At 48.9% G+C, this 18,749-nt stretch overlaps 2 protein-coding genes across 4 annotated transcripts; one reads left to right on the forward strand and one right to left on the reverse strand.

Annotated features, from left to right (window-relative positions):
- Positions 1 to 4,212: 4,212 nt before the first annotated feature.
- On the reverse strand, positions 4,213 to 5,464 carry LOC146273990 (uncharacterized). The gene is made up of 2 exons (XM_084704526.1): positions 5,342 to 5,464; positions 4,213 to 4,671 (listed from the first exon to the last, which is right to left on the reverse strand). The coding sequence occupies exons 1-2, from the start codon at positions 5,365 to 5,367 to the stop codon at positions 4,254 to 4,256; spliced, it is 444 nt and encodes a 147-aa protein (XP_084560652.1). The 5' UTR covers positions 5,368 to 5,464; the 3' UTR covers positions 4,213 to 4,253.
- A 1,340-nt stretch (positions 5,465 to 6,804) lies between these two features.
- LOC146273991 (uncharacterized) lies at positions 6,805 to 17,850 on the forward strand. Of its 3 annotated transcripts, none has more exons than XM_084704450.1 (4): positions 6,805 to 9,369; positions 12,086 to 12,181; positions 12,405 to 12,886; positions 13,894 to 17,850. In XM_084704450.1, the coding sequence occupies exons 3-4, from the start codon at positions 12,423 to 12,425 to the stop codon at positions 15,272 to 15,274; spliced, it is 1,845 nt and encodes a 614-aa protein (XP_084560576.1). In that variant the 5' UTR covers positions 6,805 to 9,369; positions 12,086 to 12,181; positions 12,405 to 12,422; the 3' UTR covers positions 15,275 to 17,850. The 3 variants fall into 3 exon arrangements, with proteins under 3 accessions (XP_084560576.1, XP_084560577.1, XP_084560575.1); XM_084704451.1 differs by lacking the exon at positions 6,805 to 9,369 and adding an exon at positions 9,820 to 9,938; XM_084704449.1 differs by lacking the exon at positions 6,805 to 9,369 and having other exon boundaries at positions 11,828 to 12,181.
- The last annotated feature ends 899 nt before the right edge of the window (positions 17,851 to 18,749 follow it).

Consider the following 18,749-nt stretch of genomic DNA (forward strand, 5'->3'; position numbering starts at 1 on the left):
AGAGAGAAAGAGAGAGAGTGAGTGAGGGAGGGGGAGAGCCGAGACTTCCCTGGTTTCTGTCAGAGGGAGCAGTGCTCTCAGAACCTTGCCTCTCTCTCTCTCTCCCCAGGTCTCTGCCAGCTCTGGATCCTTCCACCGTCCTCCTCACTCTTCCTCCTCCCCATCTTCACCCTACTCGCTTGCACCCAGGGTAACCTTGGAGACGGCACTCATCTGTTGCTGTGACGATGGGCTGTCGGCTCTCGGGGCCGTGGATCGAAGATGGAATGAGGGTTAGTGTGTGTGTTAGCGTGTGTGTGTGTGTGTGCATTCGTGCTCGTGGCATAAAAATGGACAGACCTGTAAAGTGGACAGAGTGTGTTCTTGCGTGTGGACCACAGCAGCCGCCTGTGCATGTGGATAAAAATGGAATTTGGAATTTCACTTGGTGGGCGGATCTTTGATGTGTTTGTGTGTCAGCAGATCCAGAACATATTAGAATGATTCGATTGAGCTGTGTGGAAATGGATATGTGTGTTGATGACAGGCAGTTCTATGTGGGGGCGTTATCTGAGAGAGAGAGACACAGTACTGATCACATGATGACAGAATCTGTTCTCCTATGTCTGTATATCAATGTTTTGGTGTATGGTCGTATGTGTAAAAATGTGTGCTTGTGAGCAGGCGAGTGTGTGCGTGTGATGGTGTGTGTGTGTGTCTTACCTTATTGCACATTGTGATTGGAGATCAAAAGCTGTATATGTGTGTGTTTGTACAGGCGTAGTTAGGAAGCGTGTTTTGAGAGTGCAGTTAGTTAAGCAAGAAGGGAAACCATTTGGTTATATCTGACTGACAGAAGCAAATGTCTTGTTGTCATCATTTGACAACACAAACATGGGAATCTAGATATGTGTCCAGGCGGTATTGCACCTGATGTGTGTGTTGGGGATTCTGTGTGCATTTCTGTGTTTGTGTGTGTGTGTGTTTGAGTGTGAGTGTGTGTGTGAGTGTGTGCTAGAGTGTACGCTACAGGGGAGGATTTGTGTCACTGTGTGTGCATTTTAGTGTGTCTGTGAGTGTGTGTGTGTGTGTGTGTGTGTGTGTGTGCGTGACACCCTCTTGTAACTGTGGTTGATGGTTACGAGGAGTGACAGCTTTGCCCGTCCAACACCACTGAGAGATGTGGCTGCTCTCTCCTCCTCCTCTCCTCTTCCTCTCCTCTTCCTCTTCCTCCTTTCCTCTCCTCTTCCTCTCCTCCTCTCCTCTTCCTCCTCCTGCCCTCTCCTCTTCCTCCTCCTCTCCTCTTCCTCCTCCTCTTCTCCTCTCCTCCCCTCTTCCTCCTCCTGTCCTCTCCTCTTCCTCCTCCTCTCCTCTTCCTCCTCCTGTCCTCTCCTCTTCCTCCTCCTGTCCTCTTCCTCCTCCTCTACTTTCCTCTCTTCTTCCTCCTCCTCTCCTCTCCTCTTCCTCCTCCTGTCCTCTCCTCTTCCTCCTCCTGCCCTCTCCTCTTCCTCCTCCTGCCCTCTCCTCTTCCTCCTCCTCTACTTTCCTCTCCTCTTCCTCCTCCTCTCCTCTTCCTCCTCCTGCCCTTTCCTCTCCTCTTCCTCCTCCTGCCCTCTCCTCTTCCTCCTCCTCTCCTCTTCCTCCTCCTGTCCTCTCCTCTTCCTCCTCCTCCTCTCCTCCTCCTCCTCTCCTCTTCCTCCTCCTGCCCTCTCCTCTTCCTCCTCCTCTACTTTCCTCTCCTCTCCCTCCTCCTCTACTTTCCTCTCCTCTTCCTCCTCCTGTCCTCTCCTCTTCCTCCTCCTGTCCTCTCCTCTTCCTCCTCCTCTCCTCTTCCTCCTCCTGTCCTCTCCTCTTCCTCCTCCTGTCCTCTTCCTCCTCCTCTACTTTCCTCTCTTCTTCCTCCTCCTCTCCTCTCCTCTTCCTCCTCCTGTCCTCTCCTCTTCCTCCTCCTGTCCTCTCCTCTTCCTCCTCCTGCCCTCTCCTCTTCCTCCTCCTGCCCTCTCCTCTTCCTCCTCCTCTACTTTCCTCTCCTCTTCCTCCTCCTCTCCTCTTCCTCCTCCTGCCCTTTCCTCTCCTCTTCCTCCTCCTGCCCTCTCCTCTTCCTCCTCCTGTCCTCTCCTCTTCCTCCTCCTCCTCTCCTCCTCCTCCTCTCCTCTTCCTCCTCCTGCCCTCTCCTCTTCCTCCTCCTCTACTTTCCTCTCCTCTCCCTCCTCCTCTACTTTCCTCTCCTCTTCCTCCTCCTGTCCTCTCCTCTTCCTCCTCCTGTCCTCTCCTCTTCCTCCTCCTCTCCTCTTCCTCCTCCTGTCCTCCCCTCTTCCTCCTCCTCTCCTCTTCCTCCTCCTCTCCTCTTCCTCCTCCTCTCCTCTCCTTTTCCTCCTCCTGCCCTCTCCTCTTCCTCCTCCTGCCCTCTCCTCTTCCTCCTCCTCTACTTTCCTCTCCTCTTCCTCCTCCTGTCCTCTCCTCTTCCTCCTCCTGTCCTCTCCTCTTCCTCCTCCTCTCCCCTGTTCCTCCTCCTCTCCTCTCCTTTTCCTCCTCCTGCCCTCTTCTCTCCTCTTCCTCCTCCTGCCCTCTCCTCTTCCTCCTCCTGCCCTCTCCTCTTCCTCCTCCTCTACTTTCCTCTCCTCTTCCTCCTCCTCTCCTCTTCCTCCTCCTGTCCTCTCCTCTTCCTCCTCCTCTCCCCTGTTCCTCCTCCTCTCCTCTCCTTTTCCTCCTCCTGCCCTCTTCTCTCCTCTTCCTCCTCCTGCCCTCTCCTCTTCCTCCTCCTGCCCTCTCCTCTTCCTCCTCCTGCCCTCTCCTCTTCCTCCTCCTCTACTTTCCTCTCCTCTTCCTCCTCCTCTCCTCTTCCTCCTCCTCTACTTTCCTCTCCTCTTCCTCTACTTTCCTCTCCTCTTCCTCCTCCTCTCCTCTTCCTCCTCCTGTCCTCCCCTCTTCCTTCTCCTCCCCTCTTCCTCCTCCTCTCCTCTTCCTCCTCCTGCCCTCTCCACTCCTCTTCCTCCTCCTCCCCTCTTCCTCCTCCTCTCCTCTTCCTCCTCCTGCCCTCTCCACTCCTCTTCCTCCTCCTGTCCTCCCTCACTTATTTCTGGGTCCCTATGTGTGTCAGTCGCACATACTTTCAACAGATCTGTCTGTCATCTCATCTCCATCTCATCCCCTTATCAACCTGTCTTCCTCTCCCTGCCCATCTGTCCCTCCCTCCCTCTCTCTCCCTCTCTCTCCCTCTCCCTCCCTCACTGCCCCCTCTATCTCCTATAATCTATATTTCCAGCTCCTCCTCTCTCTCCCTTTCATTCTATTCCGTTCTCCATCCTCCCTGTATGTTAATATTCCTTCTCTCATCGAGTCTCTGTGCTCAAGAGCCATTTTGTGCCTATGAGCACGTGGCCTGCAGTGGGTGTTTATGAGAGAGAGAGAGAGAGAGAGAGAGAGAGAGAGAGAGAGAGAGAGAGAGAGAGAGAGAGAGAGAGAGAGAGAGAGAGAGAGGGGACGGGACAGAGAGAGTTGACCAGATCATTTACTGTATTTGGATAGTGCAGCTACATTAATGAGAGAGAGAAAGAGAGAGAGAGAGGGAGAGAGAGAGGGAAAGAGAGAGAGAGTCTCTGTGCTCTACAGCATGTGCTCGGTTGAGCATGATCTAGATTGCATGTCAGAGAAATCAGTGTGGAAGACAACAGTTGGCCGCTCATGTGGACAACCACACACAACCACACACAGAATCTCAGTCTCTCTCTCTCCATCACAGACACACACTAACTCTCTTTCTCTTTAAATGTTCTAAATGTTGGCTCAACAAACCTAAAGAATAAACTCTCCTCTTCTACCTCCCTCCCCCCTGTCTCTCCCCCTGTCTCCCCTGTCTCCCCCGTCTCTCCCCCTGTCTCCCCCGTCTCTCCCCCTGTCTCCCCGTCTCCCCCTGTCTCCCCCGTCTCTCCCCCTGTCTCCCCCCCACAGAGAGAGGACGTGTGTGATACAGTAGGTGACTCATGTTGGTGGTGATGTGTGCTATAGTTAAGAATACACCGCTTGTGTCCGACTGTAAGCAGGCCACAGCAGCATGTGTGTCTGTGTGTGTGTGTCACAATTGAGTGGGCGACACACAGCAGCAAGATCAACTGCAGATGAAAAACTGGTTGAGAGTGTTTGCAGGGTGTGGTGTGTACCTATGGGTGTGGTGTGTTTGTGTGTGTCTTATGTTGGGAGTAGTAAAGAGAAGTAAAAGAGAAGTTTGGTTGATGTTTTACTCAAGAAGACTCCGGGTCTTAGTGTACGGAGTGTTAGTGTTCTTCATGGGCGGAGCGGAGGAGACTCCAGGTCATGGGCTCCAGGGCGGAGCGGAGGAGACTCCAGGTCATGGGCTCCAGGGCGGAGCGGAGGAGACTCCAGGTCATGGGCTCCAGGGCGGAGCGGAGGAGACTCCAGGTCATGGGCTCCAGGGCGGAGCGGAGGAGACTCCAGGTCATGGGCTCCAGGGCGGAGCGGAGGAGACTCCAGGTCATGGGCTCCAGGGCGGAGCGGAGGAGACTCCAGGTCATGGGCTCCAGGGCGGAGCGGAGGAGACTCCAGGTCATGGGCTCCAGGGCGGAGCGGAGGAGACTCCAGGTCATGGGCTCCAGGGCGGAGCGGAGGAGACTCCAGGTCATGGGCTCCAGGGCGGAGCGGAGGAGACTCCAGGTCATGGGCTCCAGGGCGGAGCTGGGGAGTGAATGTTGTCAATGTTAGGATTTGAGTTGTCATTTTGGGGTCAAATTAATGCAAAAATAAATGCTAATGTGCAAAATAATTTGCGGAATTGTGCATTCCCTGTGGAAGTTTCAATTTAAGCTCACATAAAACTTTGACTAGGTCCTAGGTTGAGGCTAAGCCCTGAAGATTTACAACGTCTAGCTCCACCCCTGCTCCAGGTGTATTCATCTCTGACTGAAAGCTCTGACTGTGGAGAAAGCAGCAGCCTTTTTTAAATAGAGATATCAGAATGCCATGTCTATATCCCTTTAACCATCACGTATATGCCATAAATGTAAATGTAATGCCATTTACTGAACATGACCCTTTACTACCTCTGTTATTACATTGTGATATATTTTTCTCTCTCTCCTCCCCTCTTCTCTCCTCTTTTTATCTCCCCCCTCTTCCTCCATTCCCTATCTCTCTCTCTCTCTCTCTCTCTCTCTCTCTATCTCTCTTCTTCCTCTCTCTCCTCTCCCCCTCGCTGTCTCCCTCTCTCCTGTCTTCCTCCTCCCCCTCCCTCTCTGTCTTCTTACCTCGGTCCTCTCTCCCTGTTCTCCCTCCCTCCCTCTGTCCCTCCCTCTCCCCCCCCCCCTCTTCCCCTCTCTGTCAGGAGGGTAAGCGGGACCTGACCCACCTTAGCAAACGAGATGCCCTGCGCATCTTGGCCACATACGAGCAGCCAATCACACTGCAGATCCGGGGAGGCCACTGGGGGGAGTGTCAGCAGGACTGCAGCACGCAGACGGAGCACTGGGAGCTCCGCCCCCCCGGAGCCCAGCTCCGCCCCCCCGGAGCCCAGCTCCTCCCCCTGCCGCTCAGGAGTCTGGGAGGGACCGTGCCCCGAGCCAGCGCTGCCTACCAGGACAGGTAGGACACACACATGTACACACATGTATACACATACATTTACACACTTATATACATACACATGTATACACACATACACATGTATACATACACATGTATACACACACATGTATACACAAATATCTATACAGATAAACACACATACAGACACATGTACACACATATACACATGCACATACACAAACAAATACACACATGCACACACACACACAGTAAATGTGTCCACTCCCTCAGACACACGTTGGTGTGCATGTATGCCTTTACCCTCACAAACACACACACGCATGTCTGCAGGCACACACACAGACATGAGTCCTGACGTGTTCAGTGTTCTTGGTTCAGACCCTGCTGCACCCACATGAGCCTGCCCAGAGACCACAGAGACCACATGAGCCTGCCCAGAGACCACAGAGACCACATGAGCCTGCCCAGAGACAGATACGACTACCTTCCCAGAGTCACCCACCACATCCAAGATATGGAGCCTGTCGGATACCAGGTGAGACACACACACACACAGGAGCCACCCCTCCCACACACACACAGGAGCCACCCCTCACACACACACACAGGAGCCACCCCTCACACACACACAGGAGCAACCCCTCACACACACACACAGGAGCCACCCCTCCCACACACACACAGGAGCCACCCCTCCCACACACACACAGGAGCCACCCCTCCCACACACACACAGGAGCCACCCCTCACACACACACACAGGAGCCACCCCTCCCACACACACACAGGTGTGACGGTATGTGACGGACGTAGCCACACTCCGTCTCGACAAGGTGTCGTTCGCCAGTCGCTGGGCTCGAACACACAACCTCTGACTTGCCAAGCGTGTCCACTACCAACTACGCCAAAGAAAAGCTAGCTCTTGGTTGACGCGTCTGTTACATACCTGAGGAGTGAGTTTCACAGGTTCTAACTCTGTTACACAGGCACCAGCCCACACAACCAGGACAGGCAGCAACGGGGTCTAGCAGACAGGCTCTCTCTCTCTCTCTCTCTCACACACGATCCTGGGCGAGCAGAGTCCGGCAGGCGTTTGAATTTACAACAGTCGCACACACACACACTATTTCTGATGACATTGACGATTGGTTGTAGGAAGAGTCAGATGGCAGAGCGGTTAGGGAATCGGGCTAGTAATCAGAAGGTCGCTGGTTCGATTCCTGGCTGTGCCAAATGACGTCTCTTTGGGCAAGGCACTTCACCCTACTTGCCTCGGGGGGAATGTCCCTGTACTTACTGTAAGTCGCTCTGGATAAGAGCTTCTGCTAAATGACTAAATGTAATGGTTGTGACAGATGTAAATACTCGTTAGATACCACGTCTCTCCTCTATGATCGCCCTGACACCATGTGAGGACATCTGCTCTCTACATGGCAGCATGCCATCCACCCCAAGCCTTACACGGCTCTTCCTGCATAATGTTACAGTAATGTTACAGAATGACAAAGGTGTGTCTGTGTGAGTATCTTCTGTAATACTTTAGCAATATAGTACTAGTGCGAGTGGGGTTGATAAGGGATATAGACCAATTATTACCCTACGTCACACAACTGTCAAGCAGGCTCAACTGCGAATGTCGGTTGCAAAAGATGAACATCTCCCCGGTCTATTACACTTGGAGTGTCGATCAGGTCATCATATATCTCTGGCCACTGGATTGCAGGGCTTGATATTAACTTTTTGAGGCTCTTGGCCTTTGGACAAATACGTTTACGTTTCACTTGTCAATGCACAAAAGTCACTTGACCCCGATACCCTTAAAAAGCCTGACCAAGTGATCGGGCAAAACTAGCCTGGCTAACTTTTTCAGGCAAATGACGAATGAAACAGGCTCGGTTAAATAAATCCGAGATGCTGGCTATCTTCATCAGGCTCGTATCTACATTAGGCAGTCCTCCCTGACGTTTCTGGTGTAGAATGGAGTAAAATACAACATTGTGCCCACTGCCAGTGAGCGAGTCTGACTGAGGCTAACGTCAAAACAGTGTAACGGGGACGCAGTCTCACTCAGACTGCCAGTTTAAACAAATCAGAAAATCAGAAAAATAATTGGACCAGCTGGCTAAAAGTAGAATTCCCATATCTCTTGAAAGCTGCCCTGCTTGACTTTTTAGATGTAGAATTGACTGTAAAACTGTAAAATTATTAACTTTGTGACATATGTCACATGACGTAAATACATGGTTGCCGCTGACTATGCGGTCTGTACTGGGCGACATTCTCACTCAAATTTAAAAACTTTCGTGACCCAAACGAAAATTCTGATGCCACAGATCAATGGGTAATCGCTTTCTCTCTTAAAGACTGTCCTCCTCGACCTTTTTGGTCTTTTAAAATCCAACTATTTGTATAATCCGTGTGGTCCTTTCTCCATTTAAAATGCTATTCTTTCCTGGTTTTCTGCAACCACATTGCGCGCACATCCCGAATGTTTACAAACAAATAATTGGTCTATTTCCACGGGTGGTGTTCGGCCGTAGCCACTTGGCCGGAGGCCGAGTGTCGTAGGCAACAGGGGTAGTATACACTACTATATTGCTTTTATTTAAAAAAATTATAGTCAACCAATTAACATTTGAACACAGTTATAGATTTTTTTTTAAATACTCCGCAACGAAAAAAATGGTTCCATTGCGTGAGCTATTAGCCCAAAAGCTAACGTTATGCTAGCAAGATTCCAAGGCAATAACATTGTGTAGGGCCTACGGTTGACAAACAGTAAATGTAATTTTACAGTGTGTTTGACAAGAAGATTTCCTTGCTAACCAACCATGTCACTGTCCCAAAATATATCAAGATTTTCACTAACAAAGTGGCCATACGGCCACAGCCGGTGGAGCGAGTTGCATAGGTCTACAGTAGGATGTGAGATGACCGCATCAAAGTTGACAATTTCTCCAAACAGTAATTATAATTTGACAGCATGTTTTACAACAAGACTAGCCAGCTATCGAGCCATGTCGTTCTCCCCAAATAAAATCAAAATTTTTAAGAAGAAAATAATCGACCATGGCATGTGTAGAGTTGCTGCTACTATCGACAGGCATGGAAACGGGTCAGGGGTGAAAAAGGTGAGAAGGATATTACCCCTCTAAGGTGGTCCGGGTGCATGCTCCCCCATAAGAAAAATGTAAATATTCCATATTTTAAAGCATCAATCTGATGCATTTTGAGTTACTTTTTTGCCAACCTGGGGAGAGCTGGAGAAACGTAACTTAAGCCATGGGTCAAAAATTATTATGGCCTCCTTACTATTATGCAAGCCATTTGATGCCAGCCTGTCACTGGGTCTAACATTTACAGTATATGAGGCACAATGTGGTAAGGGCACCACAAATGGCTTAATGCATAAACCCCACAAGAGATGGTGGACATGCTGTAACTTAACTTGTCTACTCTTCCATCATGATTGACAGCCAATACAAGTACCAGCGTACTTTGAAGTCAACATGCGTATCCGCTACACAAATACAGGTTGGCAGGTCTGCTTATTGATAGGACGGCAGGGACGGGAGTAAAAATAGGCCTTGGACTTTGATCCAGACCGGCCCACCAGAACCGGTCCCGTATACGCCACCACAGCGAGCGCCCTGCTAATGCGTGCAAATTCTGTGCCTGATTTGATGCTAGTTAGGGACTTCCATGGTTAATGCGTGCGCGCGTATCGCCCGAGCAAATTCTCTGGGCTGATTTGACCGAAAAATAGTTTTTGGAGCTTGAAACAGACAAACATAGCCGTTTTTCCAATTTGTAAAACGTTGTGAAGTTAAGGTAATTACGTTTACGTTTCTTAGCCTGGTTTTCCATCTTTATATTGTCTCAAATTAGCTTTCGATCTGTCAGTGTCACTGTTGTGTGTAGGCGGTACATACGTTCATTTAGAATTTTCCACCGGAGCTTTAGCTAGCTGGCTAACGTTGCGTTCTCTCCTGCTGTGCTCAATGACTCAATTCATCAAGCTGTAGCTAACGTTAGCTAAATCTATGTCAACAGAGCTCCTGGGTAACTTAACTTAGATATACCAGAAAATATAAAAATGATTGAAACCATCATTCACCGAGGCCAGGTGCTTTCAGCTTCTGATGGTCATCTGCACTGGTGATGCAAGGCCCTTTACGTTAATATTTCCATGCACTCGCGCTCCCTTCTGACACGCGCACCTGTTCGCAGTTCACTGAATATGAATACTCCCCCCCCCCCCCTCAAAAAAAAATCGAATCTACAAGATTCACGTAGGTCACCTGTTTTGGTTTCAAAACGGCGAATTTCGCCGAAAGGTGAGGGATTTTCATGTCTGATCGAGTTGGCTGCAGCCTGTCTGAAGTCGATTGACTAGCGAGGTGAATAACGAATGGGATGTGAGATGAGCGGTTATGTGACACTGACACAGTATATTATGAAAAGAAACATTTTTCAAATAGGTTACAACAAACATTGAAGTCTTCAAATAGGTTAAAACAAATATTGAAGTCACTCATTGTTGTAAATACAAGTTAGCTTGTTAAAGTCTTTCAAAATTGTAACTCGAGGCTTTGACTCGTCCCAGTTGTTATGGTTACTTATCTGTATCAACGCAAATGTTTCATGTGATTTATTATTAGCTGTGAAAAGTCAGAGTTGGGTTGTTGTAGGATATTTCAACTCATGGAACGTCTCTCATCCAATCAGCAACGGATAAATAAGACGACAGAACCTAATTGTTTTATAATTGTACTTTAGATCATGTGATGTTTGTACTTAAGAACATGTGATTTTTGTACTTAAGAACATGTGATGTTTGTACTTTAGAATATGTGATGTTTGTACTTTTGAATGATAGTAGTTATGCTGCCTGACAATACACAGTCCTCTGTGTGGAAGCCGACCAGTTAAATGGGCTTTTGTTTGAAAGAAAATCATTTTGAGCACAACCTGAGGGTACTTCACGAATTTCTGTGCTTGTGCATGTGTGTACAGTTTGTGTGTGTGTACAGTGTGTGTGTGTGTGTGTGTGTACAGTGTGCGTTTCTACAGTGTATATGGGTGTATGTGTGTGTGGGAAACGGAGGGGCGAGTTGACAACAACACCGGGACAGTGTTGTTCTGTCTGGGCACGTTCAAACAACGTTTAAACAATGCTCAAACAGATTAACAGAATTTGACACAATGATCCCCTCACAGTAAATCTTTATTGTTATTTTTGAACATCCCTTTAAGATGAACACAATGTTTTCATCTTATATATTCCACCGGTTTTATAGAGAACATAAAAACTGCAGCATCATGTTGTGTTTTCACAGCTTCCCTGAGTGAAATCTAGTATTTGGTAGAGTTGAGGGAGGATAACGACGCATTCCTTCAGTTCAATCTGGAATTATTTATGTAGCTGTTATGCTCGGGGATCCGAGACAACAAACCAACACACACACAGCCTCCCACAATGCCAGTGCACACAGACTAACACAACACCTAGAACCTCAGGCTAGCCTACGTCAGGACGCACACACTCCTGCAGACGCTCTTGCTCTTGCACACACACAAACACACTCACAAACACACTCACAAACACACTCACAAACACACTCACGTGTTCAGTAGACGGTGTGTCGCCAGATGCTGAGAATGGAGGAGCAGGGGAGGGAAACACACACCAGCCTCCCTGGTTATCTCTCCCCTGTACACTAACACCAGCCTCCCTGGTTATCTCTCCCCTGTACACTAACACCAGCCTCCCTGGTTATCTCTCCCCTGTACACTAACACCAGCCTCCCTGGTTATCTGTCCTCTGTACACTAACACCAGCCTCCCTGGTTATCTCTCCCCTGTACACTAACACCAGCCTCCCTGGTTATCTCTCCCCTGTACACTAACACCAGCCTCCCTGGTTATCTGTCCTCTGTACACTAACACCAGCCTCCCTGGTTATCTCTCCCCTGTACACTAACACCAGCCTCCCTGGTTATCTCTCCTGCGTAGACTAACACCAGCCTCCCTGGTTATCTCTCCTGCGTAGACTAACACCAGCCTCCCTGGTTATCTCTCCTGCGTAGACTAACACCAGCCTCCCTGGTTATCTCTCCTGCGTAGACTAACACCAGCCACCCTGGTTATCTCTCCTGCGTAGACTAACACCAGTCTCCCTGGTTATCTCTCCCCTGTACACTAACACCAGCCTCCCTGTTTAGCTGCTCTACTGCTGGCCAGGTTCACAGCTCACAACAATCGACTGTACTACTGCTAATGGTCTACTTTCAGAGCAGGGTTAGAGGACTGGCAGTGAGTGGTACTTGAGGGAGATATAAGTTGGTTGTAAAGCACTGTAACCAGCTCATCTCCAAAAGAGGACAGACTGGAGGGAGACAGGTCTGATGAGGTTCTCCAATACAAGTTAGATGTCTGTCCTTTGTTGTGAGGGAACAAATCCTAATTAAGAATGCTCTCTCTTTCCCCTCCTTATCCCTCTCTCCTCTTTTCTCCCTCCTCATCCCTCTGTCCTCTTTTCTCTCAGGATCCAGAGCTGTCGAACCGTGAGCCCAAAGGACAAAGCTGTCTGATTGGCTGCTGCAACGCCAACCTGGAGGAACCCAGCAGTTTCCACAGCCAGGTCACTATTTGTGTGTGAGAGAGTGTGTGTGTATAAGTGTTTGTGAGAGTGAGTGTATATGTGAGTGTGTGTACAGTGTATCGGCATGTTTTATACTTATGTGTGTGTAAGCATGCATTGTACAATAGTGTGTTATAGTGTGTGTGTGGGGTGGTGTACTGTTGTGATGTATTGAGTGCTGTGCCATCACCACCTCCATGTTGAAGCGTGTCTCCGTCCCCAGACAGAGGATGAGGATGTGATGCTGGACAAGGCCCTGGGCTACCTGCCCCTGCACCACGAGCTGGACAGCGGCCTGGGCTGGACGGACGGCAGCATCCACCAGGGGGAGCTCTCAGGGCTGGACACGGAGGAGGGGGGGCTGGAGGAGGGCCTGCGGGGGGGCGTGCCGGGGCCCCGGGGCGGGGGCTCGTCCGAGTCCTTCATCTCCTCGGAGCTGAGCGACTCTGGCTTCTACAGCGTGAGCACCGGAGAGTTCCGCCGCTTCCAGAGAATGCTGGAGACGCGCATGCGGCTGTACAGTGCCCGCCTGCACGCCCCAGAACCCAGCGATAGAAGAGAGCGCAGGGACAGCTGCCAGAAGAACCACAGAGAGCTGCTGGAGGCCATCCCCGAGACCCTGACTGTCCAGTCCCAGCAACAGCACCAGTGCGCCCCCCTGGGGATGGGAGGCCTCACAGCACCTCCACCTCGCGGACTCCACAGGTAAAAGATGTTTTCCTTAAGATTTCTTTCATTTCCCTACTTATTTTGCACATGAAAATGCCACATAAACCTTTCAAATGCCTTTGTTGGTTTTATTTAGAAAGTTGATTAACCCATTAACCCGTTAATGAGTAGCGTCATAAATATGTGATCGTTCGAATGTGGGTTCCTCAGCGTAACATCACAAATATGTGATTCTTACATTCCAATGGAATATTTTCCAATAGACATAAACGATGCGACAAACTCTTTTGTATGGCATTGCTACGAGTTTAATGCTAAGTAACTTAGCCTGGCAGCTATCTAAGCTACCCAGCTACCACACCTACGCTGTGGGGACCGTTGGAAATATTTGACTCTTGCTTAGACTGTTGTTCTTGTTTGTTAGTGGTAGCTGATTTAAACTGTTTTCTATTTTAGTTAATCCTATTTTTATTGCTTTCCTACAGGTACACTTGCACTTAGAGTTTCATGTTGTTTAATTGTAACTTGTTTAACTACATGCTCTTATGGTTTCCTCCCTTTAGCACTTATTTTTTGGTTGTTCACAATGTGTACTTCTTGTTTTGGCTACCCGCAATGCTTTGGGGTTATCTTGTTGTTATTATCAGTGACCTATGCACTTTGTAAAGCTCTCTCTTGGAGGTCGCTTTGGATAAAAGCGTCTGCTAAATGAATAAATGTAAATGTAAATATTTGTAACTCAGTCGTTAACCTTTAGATGCTACTATCATGCTAATGTTACTTGCTAGTCTTCTAATTGGTAGATTCTGAAGCCATACCAAAGCGTTTGTTGTGTAGTTTTTGTCGGAAAATTGGAACGTTCGAATCGCATATATGCAACATTACGCTGCGGTGCCCACTTTGGAACGCTCACATATATGTGACGCTACTGCTGGATGGGTTCAATTGTGTGTCTCTATTATGTTAAAACATCAATGATTCAAATTGAGCAATAGTTGAGACATATTGGTGTTCTTTCAAGTGCTCGCTGTCTCTCTCTCCAGGGTATCTTCAGTCCAGTTCCGCAAGGCCGATCGTCCGTGTCTGAACAGACACAGCTCCAGCAGTGGCTCCCTCTTCACCCAGTCTCTGGCCCCCCTGGCCCTCCCTGGAGCCCCTGGCCCCGTCCTCTCCACCTGCAGTACCCCCTCCGGCCACCGGAGGCCCTCCGTGCCCGCGCTGCAGCATTCCGGCTCCGTTTCGGCGGGTGCGCTGAGGAGGAGCCGGACCCTCCACCACCGTCCGCCACCTCAGGAATACCGGCGGCGCGCCAGCCACCCAGCCTCTCCCTCCTATGCCACGCTGCACCACTGCGGAGGGGTGGCAGCGCCACCTAGAGGCCTAGAGATGGGCCTGCTGGAGCAGCCAGGCCTCCAGCCCCCAGCCGGCCTGGCCCTTTCCCCCCAGCTGCATGCCCCCATGCTGGGGGAGCACCGGGGAGCAGGGCCCCTGCCCTGCGGCCCCTGCTACGACAACAACGCTAACCAGCTGGCACACAGCCGGCGGGTGCAGCACGGGAGGAGCTTTCTGATGGAGCTGCCTGCCAGGGAACGAGAGAGAGAGAGGGAGCGAGAGAGAGAGAGGGAGCGAGAGAGAGAGAGGGAACGAGAGAGAGAGAGGGAACGAGAGCGAGAAAGGGAACGAGAAGGACAGCGGGAACGGGAGAGGGAGAAGGAGAGGGAGAGAGACGCTCGCTTCCGTTCCCAGGGCCACCCTCCCCAGCAAGGAGACATCCACGAGACGTGGCCCAAGCCGGCGAGCCGCCAGTCCCAGGGTTGTGGGGGCGGCGGGGGCCTCTACAGCACCCTGGAGGGCCACGTGGGCACTGGGACAGGGCCGCTCGGCGCTCCTGCCTCCAGGAGCGGTCCCCAGAACCAGAGCCTCAACACCGCGCCCACCCCACGCCTCTCCAGGAACCAGATGCTGAGGGAGCGGGCCCTGCGGCTGGCGGACGAGCGCAGCGGGATGAGCACGGACGAGGAGAGCCACGGGGACATGCTCCGGGGCCGCTACTGGAGCCGCACAGAGAGGAGGGAGCACCTCCTATTGGCCCGCGAGCAGCGACATCAGCAGCAGCAAGCCCGCGGGGGCGGGGCAGGGAAAGAGGGCGGGGTCAGCGTGAGGGGCGGGGCTACACGAGAGGGCCTGGTCTCCGAGGCGGTGGAGGGCGGGACCCAGGGGGGAAGTGGGGAAATGAGCGGAGCTTTGGGAGACGGGCGGAGCAACACGGTCCTGGAGCTCAGCCACAGGAAGTTGAGTCGCATGCGGAACAGGAAGGTGCTCGATGATTGGACGACGGTGGAGGAGCTGTTGACTCATGGAACGAGGATGGGGAGTGGAGAGATCCTCTGTCCCAGCTCGCTGCTCACTGTTACCACTGTGTGAACACAGACTGTGTGGTTGACATGGAGAGAGCAGCACTGCACACCCTGGGCAGCAGAAACTCAGCCAATAGCTTTGAGTGAGTGAGTGAGTGAGTGAGTGAGTGAGTGAGTGAGTCACTGTGTTGAAAGTCTTTGAGAGTGTTTGTAGCTGCATGACCATCTTTAGAACTTCAGCAAGTGTGTACTTAAAGGAGAGGATGCAAGTTCATTCGATATCTCACAGAACACACTGATGACCCTGAGGAGAAATCTCTCCTGCAGGTACAGGCATGCCCTCCAATGGAAGAGATTTCTAAAAGCAATACTGAACTGCAAATGTATCAAGCTATACACTATCACTTTTTAAGGGTGGCTTCTACGCAGAGGCCACAGTAAAGTATGTAGCATTCATGTTACGGCCGTTTGAATCAATGTCCCATAGTGTTGACCGCAGACAGTCGCTTTTGATACCCAAACTCAGTTTACAGTCATCCCAGAGGAGTGCAGTGTTCCATGAACTGAAAAAGACGACCTGTTACCCTTGAACACGCAAAGCAATCCTACACTCCTCCTCGTGTAAGGTGTGTACTCTTTATATGGCATCATGATACCTGCGTCAAATAAAATGATCAAAGTGAGGGAGAAGAAGTTGAATTCAAACAATATGCTGACACAAACCAAGAAAACATTTTATATATACTTTTACCGTTACATTGGGCCCGTTTACCATTTACACACAGATTCAACGCTAAGTTGTCGTTCAGAATGAACTAAATTTGAGCTGGACTGGTTAAAAATGTCTGTATAGCTCCTTCCTATGGCTCTGTCAGTGTTCAATCCCAGGTTGGGCTCAGGAGTTTAACAGACCCCTATCAGATGTGACACAACTTGGTTCTCATCATCCACTTTGGGCACCCCCACAAGATCTCTGACACATTCCATATGAAGTAAAAAATCTCCAATAGCATGTGTGCTCTTAGCGGGAGGCTAAACTCGACCCATGCAGTGACAGTAAACTGAGTTCCCTGAAAACTGATTGTCAGGGATGTTCTGAGAGGGGAGAAAATGGGAGTTGTGTTCACTAGTTACAATGTCAAGGAGTTATTAGTGTTTATACAGATGTGATTTTCTGACATTTGTCTATGGGGAACATAAATCCCCAAATGATCACCCAGTAATATTCATGGGAGAGTACTGTAGCTCAGCTGTCACAGATCAAAATGTGTTGTATTGCATATCAAGGATAAAACTGGTTTCGGGGAAACCTTTCAACCTTCGATCTTTCTTACAAGGTGACAGCAAAGGCAGGTTCTAAATTCCCTAACTGCCAAGGAAGGACATAAAAAAACTTTTGCACATTATTTTACATATAAATAATTATTAGATTTTTCCTCACAAAGGGGACTTCGGCCAGTGGACTGTAGATAGAATTATTACGTTTGTCGCTATTTAGTTCTGATTGCAAATTGCTTTTAACGGAGGTTTGCCGAAAAACAGTAAAGGTATTGTAGGTTATATTTGTGTTGGATATATTTAAATATTGTTCTCGTGACAGTCACAAAAATGTGAGAGAAATTGTTTGTTTTTATAATTTGTAAACAAAAAAGAAAAAAATATCTGTATCGGACTTTGTTTACCATTTTAGCAGAGTGAACAGTAAAACTAACATTATTTTGCTATTTTGAACCGTATTGCTACTGCTCTTATTCTGTTGAAACCTGTGCATACATGTTTTGTTAGTGAGGCTTGGAAGGTTCGGGGGGTTGTATATGCGCATGTCAGGGTCACACAGGCGTAGGTAAAGCACACTCCCTCAACGAAGCGTCATACCATATGGTATTCAGGGATGTTTGCATATCCATTAGTCTACATTCAGTTTTCGCAGTATAAGTGACAGAGACAGAAAGCGCTCCACAGTGTCACTAGCTGTGTGCCTCATAGCATCCTCCTGTTAGCTGCACCGGATGTCGAAAGATCACAGACAGCTTATTTGCACTGCGTGTTTTATCACATAATTAAAACTTATTTCACGCAGCGTGCATTTGGCACAAAGACACACACACACACACTCGCAGCAAGGATGACTAGTGTCTGCCTGGCGAGCAGACAGAACGAGTGCATAAAAGAGATCAAGTATAAACGAGAGAGGAGATCGAGGGAAGGAAGGAAAGCGAGCGACGTAGAGACTGAAGGAGGGAAAAAGAGAGGAGAGATGGTGGGAAATCAAAAAGGGGAGATTGAGTGAGAGATAAAGCATGTCAGATGTCTTCTTTATTTATTTATCTTTCCTCAAGGTGTATGTGTGCACCGCGTCACACTCGGCATGACTCCACAACCCTGCATTATGGATGAAAATAAGGGGAGGATTTATTCTCTATTATCTATTTCCCCTCTCAATCCCTCCTTCTCCCTCTCCCTACATCTCGCTTCCTTCTCCACTATGTGAGGATTAAGAGCGCTGAAAATAGTTCTCCTTTATGAAAGGAAACAGACATGCTGGGTGCTGGGGACTGGAGCCTGCACAACTTCAATGTCTGTATGTGTGTACGGGTTGGCACCTTTTCACTTTTCAGACAAAACAATACTTTTTGGGATATGTGGTTGTAATAAAGAGATTTTAATTAGCTACAAAAATGGCTTTGCCTGTGTTTTTTGTTGTTGAATACTGGTTGGTGAAGAAGAAAAAAAAATATCTGCTTGGTTCCAGTTGACTGTCATTAGGCAGAGAAATCAAGTACTATTCCTCCATAGATTTTCTTATTTTTGTATGTGTTATTTTGATGCAATTCGGTTTGGACTGCTGTGTTTTTATAGAGAAGGTGAGAGAGATGGAAAAGTGCACAGGTTTAGTCACAGCAACTGCTTGCTGATTGGATAATTATATTTTGTAGTTTTGTTTTGGAAGTTGTTGGATTTAAGACCACTGTGCTGTTATATTAGTCCTGCTTTGATCACTGTGCCTGGTAGCTGAGACATAGTAACTTTGTCTGGGAAATACAGACCAACCCTTGACTCATAGAAATACTGCTGCACTTCTGATCCTTGACCTTCCACTGAACTTTCTGTACTGTGTTCTATTTGTATGTCCTTTTACATGCAGCATCCACTATGCAAACAAACTGTAAAAAATGTTTAGAGATCTCAGAGGTCTTTACTTTGTTGAAGGAAAGGTCATACTAAAGACAGATTACAGCCTGATCTGGTATTCCAATTATTGTCAATGCAGAATCCATGTCAAATGGGTTGATCAAATCAAGACCAAGTTTATTGGTATGATAAAAAAATGGACTCCAAACTGTTGGAGTTAGCCGACGATACATGTAATTTTCATAGCCTTACTAGTAACATTAAATGAGCCAAGAACGAATTCAGATCTGGATCTAAACATCCGATCTGAAATGTCTCACCTAGTGAGACATTTCAACCCATGGCTGTTCTGGTAAGTGTAGTGTGAACCATCCTGACATGCATACGCATGAGGTGCTGAGTCACATGCT

This window comes from Hypomesus nipponensis, chromosome 9, assembly GCF_054491055.1.
Source record: "Hypomesus nipponensis isolate SF chromosome 9, ASM5449105v1, whole genome shotgun sequence".
Taxonomy (NCBI): Eukaryota; Metazoa; Chordata; class Actinopteri; order Osmeriformes; family Osmeridae; genus Hypomesus; species Hypomesus nipponensis.

Excerpts from the sequence above, each read along its gene's own strand:
- LOC146273991 (XM_084704449.1), top strand. The coding sequence starts at position 12,011 with ATGCTCTCTCTTTCCCCTCCTTATCCCTCTCTCCTCTTTTCTCCCTCC. Across the intron at positions 12,182-12,404 it reads CCAGCAGTTTCCACAGCCAG|ACAGAGGATGAGGATGTGAT; the intron begins GTCACTATTTGT and ends CTCCGTCCCCAG. Across the intron at positions 12,887-13,893 it reads CCACCTCGCGGACTCCACAG|GGTATCTTCAGTCCAGTTCC; the intron begins GTAAAAGATGTT and ends CTCTCTCTCCAG.
- LOC146273990 (XM_084704526.1), bottom strand. The coding sequence starts at position 5,367 with ATGCGCAGGGCATCTCGTTTGCTAAG. Across the intron at positions 4,672-5,341 it reads AGGGCATCTCGTTTGCTAAG|CTCCGCCCTGGAGCCCATGA; the intron begins GTGGGTCAGGTC and ends TTCACTCCCCAG.